General features: G+C 41.4%; 1 protein-coding gene across 1 annotated transcript; it reads right to left on the bottom strand.

Annotated features, from left to right (window-relative positions):
- SOD2 (superoxide dismutase 2) lies at positions 8,101–15,817 on the bottom strand. Its single transcript, XM_021389646.1, has 5 exons — positions 15,670–15,817; positions 14,970–15,172; positions 11,489–11,605; positions 9,938–10,117; positions 8,101–8,629 (listed from the first exon to the last, which is right to left on the bottom strand). Exons 1-5 carry the CDS (start codon positions 15,696–15,698, stop codon positions 8,484–8,486), a joined length of 675 nt encoding a protein of 224 aa, XP_021245321.1. The 5' UTR covers positions 15,699–15,817; the 3' UTR covers positions 8,101–8,483.

Below are 19,495 nucleotides of genomic sequence, written 5' to 3'. Positions count from 1 at the left end.
CAGCAGCAGAATTCACTGCTGTTCTGCATTTTTAAGTAATGTCCTAACAGCCTACCACCCAGAGAGCAGAGCTGAAGCTACAGCACCCACCTCAAAGCTTCTTCATTCAATGAATGGTGCTGTCATCCAGAAATAACTCCAGAGAAGGCAAAAAGTCTCATTTCACTGTAGGGGGAGGAAAACAAAACTCTTTTATTTCTCTGAAATCAGTTCAGTGGCTAACAGGAAAACCATTCATAACCACAGCCCCATCTGGAAGCGACTGTAGTGAAGGGTGGAGATCCTGCCTAACATGACTTGTAAACGTACACACTGGCCTTCATTTTTTTGTGACCCATGAATGCACAGAACCAGCATTTCACCTCTACCACCCGTCTGGGTAACTGCAAAAGCAGTTCTAGCCCAATAGCTTTCCAAGGCCAAGGCTTCAGTAATGAAGCAATACGAGAACAACACACATATACTGCCACTCTGATTAATCCAGCAATGCTGGCACGTAAACAAGGTCCAATGGTAGATGCTTTCTGTCCTGCCAATACATGGTCAGTTTGCTTTCTGCCACAGGGCGTGAGATCCTCTCCAGCACTTGGTCTTAGTGGGAAATCAAAGTATGAAAACCACATGAGCAGGGATTACACTACCTCTCGAGTCTGGCAGGCAGATGTCAGATAGCAAGAGTAAACTGTGATCAGCTGTTTTTTCTGCCATTTTTTCTCTAAACACCTAGTAGTGGTTAACAGAACAACACATGCAGATAAGCTTATGATGACATTTAGGAACATACACATTAGCCCCTTCAAACCTGTAATCTGCAAGGATCCATAACTGGACAGCATAGCTAGGATCTTCAGATGTCAGGTCCAGCAAGAAGTTCCAAGTGAGCAGCAGCCAGATGAGGACTTTCCTGCATCACTGCCTCCACACTGGGACCTGCCCAGGGATCCAGCCTACAGCATCCTCCTGCAGCTGGCCCCAAACACGCTCCTGGGTACAGCATTTGGGGTCAGGTTCCCAGCTGGCTAAGGAGAGCTTTGCTTTTGTTGCCCATTCTAAACTTATAGTGAGCTCTGTGTGATTTGGAGTAACAAACACATTGGGAAGATCACAGCACCGCTGAGACATTCCAGCTGCTGATGCAAAGGGCTCAGGCAAAGGAAAGCTTTGATGGCACAGTCCTACACAGAGCTCTCCCAGTATGAGATAGCTCCTGGGATATCTCACTTGAGGCCACAGAAGCACAATTCTTTCTAGTGAAGCTGAAATCAGAGCTCACTGGAGAAAAATCGGGGCAAATGAGGCCCAGAATCAGAAGTTGCAGATGTTACTTTTAAGGACCACATTCAAGACTGAAGCCTCATTGCCAGCTCACACCTGTATCCATCCCAGTGTCTATGTCAGACAAGCACATTTGGAACAAAACCATTCAGTTCCAATTAATATCCTGTGCTTTCACCCATGAAAAGCATGGCTTTGCCTGTCACACACAACATGCATTGCATAGTCCTAAAACAGCTGCAGAGAATGCAACTGGAACAGCAATGAGTATCAACAGATGGCCGACAACAACCACTTAACTACTACAACTTATGCTTACGATAAAACAAAATCCAGGAACAACTCCAATTCCCAGCTAGATAACACAGAAAAGCAGCAGTTCTGGCTTTGAACTGCTTTTAACTGACCTGGATCCCATGTAGACAAGGGAAGAACTCCCTCTGGAGCTTTTGACATTCAGACAGGCTAATTCCAGTTTATCGTTCTTGTCTCGTTTAGTTATGCAAACAGCCATCAAACCCACACTTAACTGAGAACTAATACTCCCCCATCCCTCCCCCAAAACCTAGGTGAAAAATTTGGTTTTATGATCTTTGTTCTTTTGTAAGAAACGTGAATAGGTAGAAACTCACGAGCATTTCTTCCTTGAAAACATCAATACAGGTTATTGTAATCAAATCCAAGATCTTTCAAAATAGTCTGAAATCTTAAGTGGAGGTGGGCTAAGCCAGACAGAAGAAGAGAGTACACAATTTCTGACACACTTCAACTTTGTCTCAGCAGCTTGTGAAACGAACTACAACACTCCAAGGACCCAAGTGTCAAGCTCTCCTCAGCCAGAGCAGCCGGTTAGCCAGGTCAGTGTGCATTTTGTATGAGAGGCAGAGGACAAAAACAGTTCAGTGATGCATCCTTTGAAAGCTTGCATTTCCCCTCCTCGCTACACATCTTTCTCAACAGAATTCTGCTTGAGGGATGAGAGTGGCTAGAAATAGCCCAGTGAAACGTTTAGTCAAAATACAGATATCAGATACAGTGGGAGAGGGAGAACTTTCCTAAATGCCACCTTGGTGAGTCCCAAAACTTTGGTCGAAGCAGCTCTGTTTGAAAGACCTTTGGAGAAGTCTGAGGCTCGAAGCCCATGACAGCTGTTGGGATAGACAGGAACATCAGACTTCCCTGGCAGCTGTAGGGTCTGGGGAGCTTCTGGATTCCTGGAAATACAGACAAGTTTTTTATTCTGGCCAGTACTGACCAAAGCCAAATTTCAAAACTGCTGCAAACCAGGTGCCCTTTCTTTTAGCTACTTCAGATTTTCTAGCGTCGTAACAGAAATGGCAACATTACCATTCCTGACAAAGCCAAATACTGTAATAGTATGAATTAGTTTTTCTCAGAATTGCGGGATTACCTTCAAATCCTGACTCTTACATTAACAGATGTTCTTTCTCTACACCTTCTGGTTTCCAGACCTCCAAAACACTCAGGCTCCACAGTGCCAATGACAATCTCTACAATAACAGCATGAAAACTTTTAAATTTCTCTCTAAAAATAAGTAAAAAGGAAAAAACGGAATTTCTGTATGATACCGTCTACCAATAACGACAGCAGTGCAAAGCTTACTGATAATGATACCTGAATTGCCATGCTACTCACTTCTAGCTCAGAAGTTTTTAGAATTACAGCCAGTGGCCTAAGGGACAAGCCTCTGAGATGCAGGCACTATGAAGTAGTAGATGGGAACGAACACAGCTGCCAGGTACAAAAGTACTACAGAGCTCGCTCTGAAGGCAGTCCTAAAAATGGTACCTTAGCTCAGCCAGGGAAGAGTCCAGCGAGGTAGAGACTTGGCTCCTCTCCAGAACAAAAAGTTGAGAAAAAGAAAGGAAAAAGGAATTGTAGTCCAACTGAAGACAGACCTGGACAGACCTGTTCGTTGCAGTGAGTTCTCTGCGTTCCAGGGATTACCATCAGTACAGAAGGATGCTCAAAACAGTGCAGTGGGACAGGTCTGTCTGAGCTCAGCTTCTATAATGCCATAAGGATAAGCTGGAAACCAGCAGCTCTACAGGTCCCGGGGAGGGGCCCAGGGCAGGAGGTTTGCTGCCTTGCTGCTGTGCTCGCATCTCTTCAGGTGAGAAGATCCAGTGAAAAGTTGGAGTTTCTGCAGAGTAGCAACCACTCTGCAAGGCAGCACAACTGTAACTGTACAACCTCAGTGCCTCAGGTAGCCTGTTGAGTTCTTTGCAACCTTGTCTTAATTTCAGCAATGCAAGGGACTTCACCCCCTGCTGTTAAATCTCTGGGTTTAAAAGACTGCTCAGGATGCCACAGACAATGCATATCCTCACATCATGCACAGCTAGAGCATGATGAGGTAATCAGGTGGAAATCCTAGAAACATCTTTATTTTAACTAGTAGTACTTTTCTTTAGGCTCTGCATGCCTGTCTCTAATTACAGGAAGACTCATACTTGCCTGTATTTATTAAATTGTTTTCTCTACAGCAGCACTGTCTCCTCCCCACATACTGCTTACCGACAGCTTCAGAGACAAGAATTGCCCGGTCTATTTACAAAGTGGAAGCAGAAGACCGAGCAGTTCCCTTCCTGTGCTCCTTTAATTATCGGCCTCTTGGAAACGCTGCTGAGAAACCCTACTAATAAAGTAGATACACACCCCCACCTAGCGGTAAGTGCACAGCCCTGGTTCTCTGCGATAGGAGCAGCTCCAACTCTGCAGCCAAGCACACAGATCTACCAGGAACCTGCCAAGAAGCTTCACTGTTCAAATCAAAGCGGTAAGAGCAGCTATGATGAAATTTAAGGGCATTATTTTTAATGGTTAAGCAGAAGGCACTTCAACAAAAAGGCATGTTAAGCCCATTAACGTACCAGTACATTACCTGCTCAGTATTAGACATGAGCTCAAACAGAAATCTTTTCCTCTGTACGATCACATTGACTAACTACTTCAAGGTCACTCCAACAGAACTGTTAAAACATTAGCAGAAAGGCATAGCAGCATTTTAAATCTATTTTTCTATGCTAGAGGACTAAATTCTTGCATGCAAAACAAAAAGACAACTAAGTCTTCTGTAAGTAGTTTTCAGTATGCCTAAGAGCCTGCCAGGTCACAGGCACATCCCTTCAGTGGCACTTGCAGACACATCTCTCCTGCTCCAGCACCAGGCTCTCTGGGACCCAAGGCACCAACAGGCACTGCCCACCTCTGGGAGTGACAGCAGAGCCTGCAAGGGCATGGCATGGCTGGCCTTAAACTATTTCAGCATTTTGTAGTTCTGAATGATTTGGAGCCCACGTTAACCTTGAGCTGCTTTTTCACAGCTCAAAAAAATTACAGATGTTTGCTTGCATATCACAGCAGCACGCTGCCCTTTGAGATCCAAGTGCATCGATTTCAGTCACTGAAATCTTTTTGTAGCCTGCACACCAAAGCCTTTGCCACCCAGAAGCACTTTTTATTGCATCACTTCGACGCAGTTTTTCCTGACACATAATAATGAACATTTGAGAGAGTCTGGGTTAGGCAGTGCACTTTTTTCCTGCTTTACAATTCCAAGTTCTTGATTCAAGATACCAGGACCTAAGCACAATTTAAGCATGTATATATACACTGCACCTTCCTAAGCAACAGTTAAACCAGGACTGACTAGGCTCACAGGGACTGGCAGGATGCAGTTATCCTGCAATGCCTTCTTTGGTCCAGGTAGAAGGCTTCTAATTGCAGCTGTAACTGAATCAAGCCTTGTGCTGCAGATCAAGTTTGCATGCTCACTGATGTCAGAGATGCTGCACAGTTCACAACAGAAATGACCTTACGCACACAGCCACTGTTTTCATCATTAGGGTCAGGAAGTTCTAGGTAAAACAAACTGCAGTCAGCAGTTCAGATTTTGATTAACGCATCTCAGACTTGTCCCGTCAGACATGGCATCTGAGATCGGCCGTAATCATTTACCTTCCTGTTTCTCAGCTCATGTAGGGTCATGCCTCCCTCCCTCCAAAGCTATTTCTATAGCAGACTGGTAGTTATGAATATCAGCAGCAGGTTCTGAGTTCACTAACACAAATTCCTAAGAGGTTTACGCACTTTTACTGCCCTGACAGGCCAGAGCCTTGCTTAGCAGACTTTGTAAATTACAAGCGTGTACTCCAGGTGTCCTAAGAAACACTTCTTCCAGATTTCACAGAAGATGGGAGTTAAGCTACCTTAACTAAGCTCTTCCTTCACAAGACAGACACACACAACACCAGTCCTTTGTAACTGTTCAGTGGAACAGGCACTGAATCATTTTCATTGCTTCACCGTTCTTAGTATTTGCCTTCAACATTTACTAAATTTTCTTCTTCCTGTTCCACACACATTACTGTTTGTATACAGTTTTTAACTTCCTACACTCAAACACATCAGGACAAGCTCACTAAGTGACTGCAAGCAAGAGAAGTCTGTTCTTAACCACGTGCACACAACCAACTGAGCCTTACCAGCATGTGTTGGGCTTCAGAGCTTGAGCAAGAGCTGGGCCTGCTTAAGATCTCCATCATTTGCATCCCCATGGTCTGAAGATAATGCAGGCTTTCTGCACAGCTTAAACATTCCCTCCTAAACCATCAGCATGCAGGCACATCCATCTTTGCTCTTTAAGAGCACGCTGTACCAACCTGATACCGAATACATGCATTATAGCACTCATTAACGAAGCATTGCCTCAGCATTCACTTATTTTTAGGGAAGATTCTTGGATCTCTTTGCTGTGTGTTATTTCATCACATTATGTAGTCCCAATGGGAAAAAAAAAAAAACTGTTGTTTCCTTCAACTTTGGGTAGATTCCATGATAAGCACAACATGCCTCGTCCGTATTTTGAAGGTACTTCTGGAAAATGAGAAATAAAGGATTCTCCTCTCATCTGATGTCCCTGTTCTTCATCTAGAAAAATGCCACTGCTTCTCTCTCTCCACCCCACTCAATCCAACTTTTCTGCAGGACCTCAGTAAGCTGAAGACTATCAACTGAAACCTAAGTATCAGCTTTTACCAATGCAGATGCCAAGCAAACAGCAGAAAAAAAGCCAAACAACAACCCAAAACACAGCTGCATAAACATGTTTTATATACCAACACATTCAGCTATAAACTTGTTTAAATTAAGCTTTGTATCTATAGGTAGCTACTGACTAATACCTAGAACTATACAGAATCTACAAGCAATGGTAAATGTTTCTTTCTTCCCCTAGTAATTGTCAGCAATATTAGGCATTTCTGTAACTAATACTAAATCCTTAAAAAGGATTTGCCTCAGTGGTAATCTATCAGGAATGCTATGGAAAAGATAATGCATTTTGAATGACTAAGCATTCTGAAGTGCTTAGAAGGAAACAAAGACAGCTGCTCCGAACAGTAAGTAAGGAATAAACTCCTTATCCCAGTAAACAGTTACAGTAAAAATTTAGCTTCATCTAATAAAAGTGACTTCTAGAAGTGTAATTCTTTCTGCATGGAGGTTTCCATCAGAGGAAAAGCGCGATGCTAGACTTTACTCTTGGAAACCACGGCTTCCTAAGAGAAGCCATGCATAATTCATGATAAAGACTTCCACGTCAGCACTCCATACTTACAGTGGAATTGGGACAGTAAGAGTACAGACCCTTCAACAGTCTTTTTTGTTCTGTTGTTGGTTTTTTTGTTTGGTTTTGCTTCATTTTTTTTTTTTTTTTAATGTAAGTCAAAGCAGCCAGACTGATTACCAGTAGAGGTACTTTTCTTCATCACTGCTCGCTATCACAAGAAAACCAAGGATATGAAAGCTATGACGAATATGTTTTAAACATCATACAAGGCAATCCAGACTTAAGCATATCTGAGAATTAGGTCTACAGAAGATCCCACAGTAAGACAAAAAACCCCTCATTTTAAATGTGAAATAAGACATCTTGTGCAACACACTTTAATTTACAATGAACATTCAGAGTTTTGGTTAGAGACTAAAGATTGTTCCTATGCTGGTAGTTTTTCTCCCTGCATCAGCTGATTAAATGCATTTCTATTTTTAACATCTCCACCTTTAATCTTACATGATACCTCAAAACAGTTGCCTAGCAGTCTGGTAATGCAAGGGTATTCCTTGTTTCTCTGATAATCCATCCTTAATTTAAAGAAGCATTCTGGAAATGCTCTAAGAAAACTCATGCACAAGGTACTACGTATGTTCAGTAGCATTCCATCTGAACTACCTGCAGCAGAATTAACAAAGCAACCCAAACAAACCAGCCTCTCCTTGTACTTCTGATGACCTACTGAGAATGCTTCTGTAATACCAGACAGTACTTCACTGCTGTCTCAAGTGTTAAGTTTAACCTGTTACCACTGCTTCAGGACCACTGCTATGGAAAGACAGTTTATACTTGCAGATACATGCAATCAGTCTCTAAAGCTAAAAGGATATATTTGAATAACTAGTATGAAACAGGTACCGCATGCTGTTATTCAGTTCCTATATATACAATTTAGACTGATAGTACTGTAACCTCCTGCCCAAGACAACAATTCAAAAGCTAATTTACTGCTACACCACATACACTATACACATACAAGAGACCAAGGAAAGGGAAGGGATGACTGAAGATTGTCAAGTCAGGCAAGCACTGCAATGCCTATTTTCTGTTTCATCTATCTTCTTGATTTTAAGAAGGTTTCATTGCCTGTAATACAACAAACCGCATAAAACACTTATCTTCCCCAGCCCTTTCCAAATGTAGTAACCAGACCAGCTGCTACCAAAGATGAGTCTGTTACAGATGGTTACGTAAGATTCTTCTTTTGAGTTTTATTTTTTCATAGTAACATAAAGTGTGCGTTTCAACTTAGGTATTTAAGTGCAACAAAGAAATCCATTACCTCATTAAGCTTCAGCAAAGTGAGCTATGTTTCTATATGCAATGGAACAGATTATTTAAAGTGTCTTCCCCTTTGTTGCACAACAGTCTAAAGCTTCAAAAACCTAAGCAAACACTTTCCACAGGATTAGACAAGCAGACACGTTGCTTGATTATGAAATGCTTTTGCGAGATGAGCTAAGTGTCTTCTGTATTAGAGTAATTCATTGATATGCCACAGAAACTACAACAAGAGTGAAACCAAAGCAGAAGTGGTGCCATTTTAGTAGTCTGTGCAAGAATTCCACTCTACTTTTTGCAAGATGCGTATCTCGAAGATACATTCTCCCAGTTGATCACGTTCCAAATAGCTTTCAAATAGTCAGGTCGAACATTTTTATACTGAAGATAATAGGCATGTTCCCATACATCGATTCCCAGCAATGGAATGAGACCTGCAAAAAAGGAGGATAATTTTTTTTTTTGTCTGTGAAAAAATGCTTTACATGCGAAGTCTTATTTTGCAATTACCAAATTCTTCAACTGTAGAAACAGAGACCTCTCCCGCACATAGGTGCTCACTACAACATTGAGCAGACCTGTCTGCTCACCACACACACTGTATAAACCAAATTATTAGAATACACACCTACAAATACCCTAGAACTGTCTTGAAGGCACAGCTGAAAGCAGCTGAAGACATTTTTTTTAAAAGTTTGCATCTTTCACACACACAGTAACACAAGTATTTTCCTGGAATATGCCACCACAAAGCAGTCTCTTGCCATGAGTATTTGTCTCCAATATTTTAATCGTAAGTTATTGTTTCATTGCTTTCTTTCTTTTTGTGCTAAAACATCTTTCTAGCTGAATTTTTAGTAGGGAGTTTTCTATGTGTGAGAGGGGTGAAATTTACCCACATTATACTCTACACCTCAACACTAAAACCGTTCACTTTCTTTCCCCGCTGATAAGCAGTGCACAGATCACTGTAAAAGTTCAAAGTAAACATGGAGAACACATGACATTCCTTGTCATCCTCTATGAATTCCATAGAACATGTTTTAAAGACAACTGTGACAGGATTTGTCAACAGCCATCACAGCAGGATTCTCACTGGGGATTAGCTCTTTCCTTCGTGGAGTGTGTCCAAGCTGTCCTCATCACTGCCATGTCTCTCTAAGCAAACAAACATACCTGCAGAAGTGATCTCAGACAGTAAAATGCTGCTTGTCTAGTCCTAAGAGTTATCCCCATCCAAGCTTTATTTAATTGACATTCATCACTATCAACAGTAGAGAAGCACATTGTAACTTAGCCTATTTCATGACAAGAGATGTTAAATGCATCTTCCCCTCTCCTGGTGTCTGGTCTACACCAACAGTTCTGTAAATAGCTTCTCATGAGAGAAACCAATCCAAAGGTAAGAGACTTGATTTTCCCAATACTTTGATGGGCAAGCTACTCCCCTTACTCAGAAACAGTCCACAGGCGCCTAACTTAAATTTACGGCCCAATGCTCTTTCACAATACGCCCCATCTATTTCCCTTTTGATTAGACAGACTACAAGCAAAACCTACTACTCTCCACAGAATTTTTAAGTCCTGCTTTACAAAAGCTGTTTCAAAAACTGCAACTCTTTTTTGCTTCTGTTGGAAGTGATACTCAAATTTCCAGATGTTTCCTTATAAAGACCTTCTCACATCTCATACATTCTCCTCTGAAATCTACAAGAAGCGGAGGAGGAAGAAAGAAACCTGACCTGTTGTTCCTTGCAAAGGGTCTTGATTTGCACAGGCTGCGATCTGTAGACGTCCCTGCTCCTTATTATAACCAAGCCAGCCCCAGCCTGATCCTTGAACACCAACTGATACAGCTGTTAGTTTCTCCTTGAAGTTTGCGAAGGAACCGAAGTCACGCTTGATGGCTTCCATCAATTCTCCTTTAAAAAAAGCACAGAAACATCACCAAATATCAGGAATTCAATATATTTCAACTTCCAGATGCCACCTGGAAATAGAAGAAAAGAGATGCAGATGTATTTGGGCTTTGAGGGAACTGTCTAGGCAGAATAGATGCATCATTAACAATTCTGTCCCGTTCTGCTTCAGACAGCAGACAGGAAAGAAATTAGCACAGTAGTCAAACATGCTGCTATCAAAGACATAGTCATGACGTTATCAATAGGACATACAGCGCAATGCTGGTTAATTCTACATTCTTCATTCCTTCTGCTCTCAGATCTAAAAGTTTCTTGGTGATAGCTGAAAGTGCATCTTCAGACAGGTTTCATCAGGCCTCCTACAAAAGACCTGAACCATCCAACTGAAACGGAAAGATGGCATTCTAAGCTTACCACCTTTCACAGTAACTTCACAGAAACTGCAAACAAAGGTAGGTCTTTAACGCATCTTTTCAGGTTGGATATTAGAAAAAACTTCTTCTCTGAGAGCGGTCAAGCACTGGAATAAGCTGCCCACTGAAGTGGCAGAGTCACCTTCCCTGGAGGTGCCCAAGAAACATGGAGATGTGGTACTGAGGGACATGATTTAGTGGGCATGTAGTGATGTGCTGACAGCTGGACTAGATGATCTCAGTGGTCTTTTCCAACCTTAATGATTCTGACTCCACGATCTTCCCTGAGAATGCCATCTGAAAAAACCTCTGTTAGAAACAGACAGAACTGCTGTACAACTAGCTGAAGTTTCAGCTTCCAAATTTCATGCATCTGAAGCTGAACAGTTTACAGATGGGTATATAAATCTCATTTGAAAATTCTCAAGCTCATTTATCACAGCAGCCTTTGTGAGATCTGTATCATAGGACCATTGCCTTTAATTGCAGATCACTTGTAGATTACACCATGCCTCTATCCTCCCAAAGGGGATTTCGTCCTTTAGGTTTTAACTGCTAAACTATCCCTAACTGAAAACAGAGCATATGTCCAGTCACTAGGCTGAGTAGTCTGCAGCACATTTCTTCCCTTTCTGTGAACTGAGTACATGAATGTAATCTCAATTAGCACAGTTCTAGATACGTATTTCCTCTTATGAAGATAAACGGACTGTACAGCAACAGTCAAATATTTTGCGATGTACATATAAACATCTTAAATATAATTAGCACAAAGTTAGCTTTTCATATTTCACTTACATTCACAAGCCCCTGAATTCCTCAGAACTATGGCAGCTGTCATATAGAAAGGCACATTAACTCAGAAAAATAAAGATTTAAACTTCTAAAGAGAGAAAAGATCATCAGTTCTGCTGGTCAATTGAAACTGACTCAATGAATGCTCATAACAAGCACTAACCTTTAGGTTCTCCTCCTCCATTGGGAGAAAGATTTGTCCAGAAGATGGTATGATTGATATGACCTCCACCATTGAACTTCAGTGCAGGCTGAAGCGACACCTGAGCTGTAACATCACCTAAGGATGCAGAAGATAAATAGATAAATAATAACATCACCAGCACAGCAGTCATTAAGCTGTCACCAGCCTCCACCAATACCCCAAATCTATCAAGTCTTACTAGTCTGTAACGTGTCTATGGAAAAGATAGGGTTTGTGACTGTTACTCACATTTTAGATAGTCACTGAAGAACTGCACTGAAGATTTCTTTATCTTTGACCTTTTCTTGTCCTGTAACTGTACGTGATGTGCCAATACTGCACTTATCAGGCAAATCGTGCTACATCTATAGTACTTAAGTATCTACTGCCATTCTACAGCTAAACGAAACAAACAGCAGTGCCAGAATGAATTAAGGACCTAGCACTAGAAAACTGCTCACTATTACCATTACTAGACAAGAACACTGTTTATCCTTCAAGTTGCTGATTTTCACACAAAGAACTTTTAAATTTCTTAAACATCTTAAAGAGTGTAAACAGTTTGTGCTCCAGAAACAGTTCATGTGTATAGTAAGAAAATACACAAACAAAATGTTCTTATCCTTCCAATTTTTCATTTATTCTGGGGAGGAAGATTGTTTTGTTTGTTTGGTTGAGTTTTTTTTCTTTTGGAGGGAGATACCTGCAGGAAGAAATAATGACCCAGATCATTTTACACAGCATGACAGAACTCTGCACCTAAATACCACTGTTTAATACTGCTGAACTCCCCATAATTTCTCAGTCCAGGTAGGCCTTAACTTCAAAGAGAAAATCAAAATTCATCTAGAAGCATCCACAGCATACCTAAATAGCTTACATATAATGCCAACCCTTGCTTACAGCCCTGCATATAACCCAACCCTTCCATCACCCAAGATCAGGGGGCCCTGAACCTCCTTCAAAACATGTCACATTCCTTAAAGAACTCACTTGCTCCTTATGTGTCTGACAGGCGTTACACCACCTTGACACAAGTATTTTGAATGCTATTTTTGCTTTCAAAAGAATTGGAAAATTGCAATTTTTGAAGCTTTTTCCACTATTCCAATACATTCTCAAAGAAGGCATCAGCGCAGGCAGCTGCTTTCCCCACTCACTTTCAGGAATGAGTGGTCTTCCTATAGGAAGAAATGAGCCACCTCAGGACAGACACAAAGCAGTAGCACACCTGTTACTAAGGCTTTATCACAGAATTACAAGTTCTCAGCATTTCCTTGTAACCTTAAGAAAACAGAATGGCCTTACTAAGTCTCACAGAAATAAAAGCTGTTAAGTTCCACTATGACTCACAAGACTCCCACAGTACAGAATTCAGTGCTTTAAATAAATCACATTAGTGCTCAATCACATATCCTTTGCTTTTTATTTTTTGCTGGAAATGATCATTGTCATTGTTAAGAGTTTCCTTAAGACAAAAAAAGTCAACTTTTCTATAATCTTAAGAATAATTTTGTTCCAACAAGAATTCATTTTCAGGTGCAATATAGCTTTTTTTTTTATCATTCAGAAAAATATCTGTAAGTTAAAAACCAGTCCGTAACTAATACAGCTTGTATTAATAATGTATCTCCAGCCATAAGCATACCCAGTGCAACAAAACCAGACTGGAACAGAACCGGAACAAAGCATGCAATGCAGCTGGTACCGACACTATTTGCTGTATTTAGGAATCAAGCTGAGGATGAGACATGTCTCTCACATCTAATTGAACAGAATCTTCAGGATGTTTTCCTTGAATTTTACATGCCTTTAAGAAACTACACTCATCTACATCCTCCTACATATAACAAGCTGGGAATCCAAAAATAACCCAGAATATTTGTAATGTCCTCATTATTGTTTATCCCACAATGCCCTAGAAGAACCTACTCCCCGAGACCACTATGAAGTAGAGATGGCATTTGATCACTATCTTAAAGCACAGTATTTATGGCACTGTCAAATCAGTCCTGCTGAACTGGAAAAGAGGATGGAGAAAGGTAACTTGCCCTTAAGATACCACAAAGTATCTTAGAATCTACTTGTATAAAGAGTCCCCCGCCTTTGCTTCAGCTTACCACACTCCTTAACACAGTCACACTGGACAGTTCAGCTCAGAAGTGGTGCTCAAGAGACCTGTCAGCTCAATTTCTTAGTCTACTGAATCATTCCTTCCTGTTCTAAAAGCAAAGTAAAGCAGCGCAGGTCAAATGACTGTCAGAAAAGAACAGGAAAATTCTGGTAGGTGTAAGTTTTTCCATGAAAATTCGTTTTGTGATTCTATCCTTCAACTGGCAACATCCTGCACGTTTTGATGAAATAATCAGAACCAGCCCATGCTGAAAGTCTTCTGGAACAACGTTATTAGCTCCTGTGCAGGACCCTATCACAGACATGCAGACTCATTTTCAGAAGAACTGATAACAGGAGACAACGGACTCAAGACAGCTTCTGAGGTATCTGAGCAGATACAGATAGGTTAAGAAAATGTTAAAGATTATCTGAAAACTTTACTTACTATTGCTGAAAAAAGTCAGCTTCAAGGTTGTATTATCCAGAAGATAGTACATCTCATGACTGATTAATGTATGTAACCAAACTGTTGTGCAGGAGGTTTAGCCAGGCTCAGTTTTTAAGTGTGGGAAGAGAATGACAATATTGACAAAAAGAGGTGGCAGTTCAGACTTTATCCTTTCCTAAAATCTGGTCTTAGACTTTCTAATGAGGATCAGAATACTACACATTCTATATATCACCTCATAAGCCAACCCAAAACATACGCAAAATGTTGCGAGCAAATATTTTTCTGCTTTGATGTGCATGACAACCACCAATACACTGCAGAATAATACCAGCAAAATCCTTAATACTTCATAAGTTCTATCTCCAGACACTACCACCACCAGGAGCAAGCAGTAATAGCCTACTAAAGGATAGTGAGGTTTTTTTTCTTTTAAATACCTCAGAGTCCACAAAATGCAATGTTTCTGCTTACCAGAAATTCTGCCTCCACTGAGGGCTGAATCCTTAGTCATTACACAGCAGTAACAATCCTGCAGCAGATACGCAGCTTTCCTATACTTTAGTTTCCTTCCTTAGTTGCACTAATTAATCTCTGGACTACAGCTTTCCTGGCTCCATCACTGGCAGGACAAAGCAGCAGACAATCTTGTTTGCTTGATTCTTCATCAAATCTCATTTGTTCGTTAATTTAGACTACACAAGTTATTTTTAGGCCTATGAGGCCACTTATAAATCTCTAAACTTTCAGAGGTAATCAACATTCTTTATTCGAGCACATCACTGCTATCTCTCAGGTGCAACTTCCTACTGACTGCGTCTTTGGTCCTAGGCTCCAGTGTAAATCCACAACAGCCCACACTCTTTCTCCTCACCTGCTGACGATGGACATACGCACCTTTTGCCAGTGCCTCTTTGTATTTCTCCTCCGTAACATTCAGGTTGTTCACATAGGTGGCGTGGTGTTTGTTGTGGTGCAGTTGCATGATCTCTGCACTGATGTGGGGCTCCAGCGCACCATAGTCGTAGGGCAGGTCAGGCAGAGTGTGCTTCTGCCTTGTGACCAAGCACCCCAACGGTGCTACCAGCGCAGCCCTGCTTCTAGATGAGAAACGAGAGAAGAAAGCAGTCTCGAGCAGTACTTGTGCTTTACCACTTCAGCAGACTGAAACCAGGCCTGCTACGGCCAGCTGCCCATGTAAAGGACACGATACAGGGGCTTCTCGATGTAGAGCTGGCACCTCGCAACCCATCTTTGCGTCGTAACGACAGGAAGCACGCAGGGCTAGGAGGAAGGTCAGCCCCGAGGGCACTTGCACCGGTGACCTTGCTACGAAAAAGGGTCGAAATCCCACAGCCCTGAAAAGGCCTATCCCGGCCGCGCTGCCCGGCTCGGCTGCACCCCGCGGGGCCACCGCTGGCACCTCCACCCCCTTCCCGAAATGGCGGGGAAAACGGGGGGTGACCCTTCCGCCGCCCCCTCCCGCGGCCCGAACACGGAAGCCCAGGGCCTGGCCGCCCCTCACGCTGCAGGGCGGCGGCGACCACGGCGCCCCCACCTCTCCTCCCCGCCAGCGTCAGCACGGCGCGGCTCTCACCTGCCCACCGAGGCCCAGAGGCACAACATGGCGGCCCGCTCGCTCACTACACCGACAGCACACCGCGCCTGCGCCCGCACTGCTGGGGCGGGGTCTGTCGGCGGGGCGGGCGTCTTAGGGAGGAGCGATAGCGTTGGTTCCAAGTGGTGGCCTTAGTAGTCTCTATTTGTATGAGAAGGACGTGTGGTGTCTACGTACAGGACAAGCTAGAAGGGACTGAAGATGAGCCCACTGACTCACTTACCAGACCAGTGGTACATCGGAGCAGTGAACATCAACTCACTGACAGAGCCAGAGCTAACTGGATTCCATCCCGTTACGTTCAGGTCCTGAGCCAGCAGTCCCAGTGGTAGCCGTGACCTTGGGAATGTAAATAAGTCAACAGGTAACACAAAGACTAACAGGAGAGGAAGAAGAGGTACACCACTTGTGAGGATCAGTTGCAACACATTAAGTTTGTTTGAAATAATAATATGTGAGAAAAATAAGTTATATACAGCATGCTTAATCCAATTCACAGAAGAAAAAGTTGCTTAGATCAGCCACTAGACATTTGGGAGGTAAAAATTAAGCAGAAATAGGAAAGAAGGGTCATTTTTTCCAAGTGACGCTAGTGAGACAACTAGGCACAATGCTCCAGTGAGAACTCTGGAACAGGGTGAAAAAATGTCCACAAGGTAAGTAAAGAAAGCAAGGTAAAGCTCTCTTAAAAAGCCGCCTGCACGTTGCTGTGTGCAGGTCTTACTTGTGCAGAAGAGCTGTGATGCAGGCAGTGCTGCCTGAAGCAGGCAGTTCAGAGAGCCCGCTGGAGTGAGGCTTGGCAGCAGGCCTGAGGTAGCAGGCCCACTGAATGCACCACAGCAGTTCCTTTTGACCTCAGGAGTCTACGTATGTTTTTCCTATTTGTAATCACATTTTGTATGAGTCTTAAACTGCATGAATCTGTCAGAATTTGACACATGCAGAGTGGGATGTTCTTAGGGCTTCATAATACAGTAGCGGTTGGCTACAGAAATAACTGTTAAACAGACAAGTCCTCCTCTCCGCTTTTAAAGGAAACCTGTAGAAGTGAAAGATTTCACTAAAGTATTTCTTTCAATTTGCAGTTTTGTGTGTCTTAGTTTACATGAGATAATGCTGGAATCATCCTATTTCTTCAGGCTGGAAGAAACCCAGCTTAAGCCCCCCTTCCTACAATGTATATAGTAGATTATAAATAGAACCACTATATGAACATTTTGATTTACCCACAGATAGCATAGGCAATAAAATTTGTGATTGAACTAGACCAAACTAGATTTGCAGTCTTCATTTGAATTACAGGAATTATCCCTTTCCCCAGCTTTTTTTTTATTATAGCAGACATATCAAACGAAGCCATCCCCTGACTTTAAATGCAACGGTTGGTGGAGCAGGTATGTAGAATGCTTTACATTTCAATATTTTCAGTGCGTCACAAATCAGTTTCTTAGATGAACATCTCTAAACTGAAAGTAAATAGAGAGGTCTTTGATTTCATCCATCACTTCATCCTGCTATGCCTGGCCATACAGTAGAGGCCGTTAACACCAGAAACCTCTTGGTGTCAGTCCTGCAAGCAGAGGCAGGGCAGCAGCCTGTACCAGAGCTTGCAAGAAGCCTGGTACTCTCCTTCAAAGGGCAGTTGCCATTATGAGATACCCACCTCAATTGCTGGGCGCAAGGCACTTAGAAACACCTTTTCATCTATTTGATCTACTTACTTTTTTGTTCCATTTCTTTTCCTCACTTCTCTGCGTATCTCATTTTCCAATATCCATTTTCTCCCACATCCACGGCCCTTAATGCTCATGAGAACGCTTCATGTACCTTAACTCCATCAGCTAAAATAATCAGTATTGGATAGTTAGTGCAAAGGAGTTCAAAAAACCATGAAAAATTAGTTCTCCCATAAGCAGGGAAGAGAATCCTTCCCTCAAAGTTATGAAGCACTCTGCAAGATCAAGACTAACAGTAGGATGAAGTTTAATTCAAATTATTGGGGAAATCATCTTTGCTAACACAAACCACTTTTTTTTTTGGTCTTATTTAAATAAGCACTTATGTTCAAAGATCTTAACCTAAATTTATGGGACTAAAAAAAAAAATAAATCAGAAGGGGTGAAGTCTGAACAACTGTGTTTAGAATAACTTACCTCATCTTGGACTTTGCCAGCAAATCACAAGGAGAGATCCACAAAGGGAATCAAAGCGCATTGTAATGCTCAGATGTACAGAATGGTACTTCCCCCTTTGATGCCCTTTTGAAGGGCCCTAGAAAACCACGCAAACTTTAGTTATCAGCCAGCTGTACTCTAGAAATCTGAGCAGTGAAATTATCTTGTTTATCAATAGATATGACACAGGATCAATTATCTGAAATGAAAATCAATCTGAAAATAGGATTTTCCTCAAAACAATCAATCAACAGTCATCTCCAGGATTATTAAGAACTGTAATATAGGCTGTATGTATGGACAGCCAGAACAAACATAGATTTTAGCATTTATCTGTGTATTATTATACTACATTTCACTACTGCTTTACAGTAAGCATTGCAAAAAAGCAAGCCAATTATATGATGGATTGCATTTAAATGATGCTTTCATTAAAAATAAAAATTAATAAGTAACACCCCAGCCTGCTTATCTAGGAGGTAGCCTTTAAGTAGAGAATGACAAACGAAATAGCTTTTCTTGCCTTGCATTTATTTTCCTACAAGTTAAGCCAACTTTTAGTATGCAGGTATAATTTGCATTTCTAATTTTTCAGCTATTTAGCCAAGCTTTATAGTTTTTGGTTTTTTAAACTATTTAAGGTACCACACACTCTTGAGAAAATTCAAATCTTCATGAGAGTTTAAGACCTGATTTCCCACAGTAACAGACAAATTTAAGTGAAAAGTTGTCCCTACCTTACAGCACAATAGCCATTAATTCAACTCCAAAGGTAATTTTTAATCTTACTAATTCCTTATACTAGATACCATCTTCTCAACATGAGTTTCTTTTGTATTTCAGACAGATTTGAACGACCACCATTTTCACAAGGCTTTCTATCATATGTATTATCAAGTCACTGTAACAGTCTATTCCTATCATTTTATAATTATTATCCTTTTAAGTTCATAATAATAATTATGAAGTATCTTAAGCACACACTAAAATCAGGTGATATTAAAGCCAAATGTAAAGCACCAACAAACCCGTATGTAGGTTATCAGAGATTTTTGTAAACCAGGAATTACTTTGGATGCCCGTACTTTTTTTGTGTGTCACTTCATTTCTACATGCTCAACTGTCCATTAACTGCTATTTTTCAGGCAATAAGGGCTGAAGTAATGTTCCAGAAAGAGACACCAGGTATTGCCAGTGGAATTCATGCTTCCAGTAACTGTCGAGTTGTTTTAAACCTTTAACTAAACTCAATGAAATTAAAGTAGCAGTGGTACATACACTAGTATGTTTCCAGCATACAAGACAGCAACTACTAGTTGCAACTAATTCCATTTTTTCCACGGACAGTAATACTGCAGGTGCTAGTTCTCATTTAATAACATGGAAACCCTTCTATCATCTACAATTTTATTAACTAAACTGCAGTTGCATCCAAATATCTCCTAACTTTAGAGAAATACTGCTTTCAAACAACAGTTTCAGCGTTCCCAAAGTGAACTGCAAACTGTAAACAATTTACTATTAATTCAGTGGTTTTATGTGAGAGAACTGCATTAGCTGTCTGGTAATTGCAGGACTCTCAGTTAGGAAAATGTTGAAACCAGACTTAAGTCTACCTGAAAGTAGAGTTA

Source organism: Numida meleagris, chromosome 3, assembly GCF_002078875.1.
Source record: "Numida meleagris isolate 19003 breed g44 Domestic line chromosome 3, NumMel1.0, whole genome shotgun sequence".
Classification (NCBI taxonomy): domain Eukaryota; kingdom Metazoa; phylum Chordata; class Aves; order Galliformes; family Numididae; genus Numida; species Numida meleagris.
This window is presented reverse-complemented; position numbering and strand designations above follow the sequence as displayed.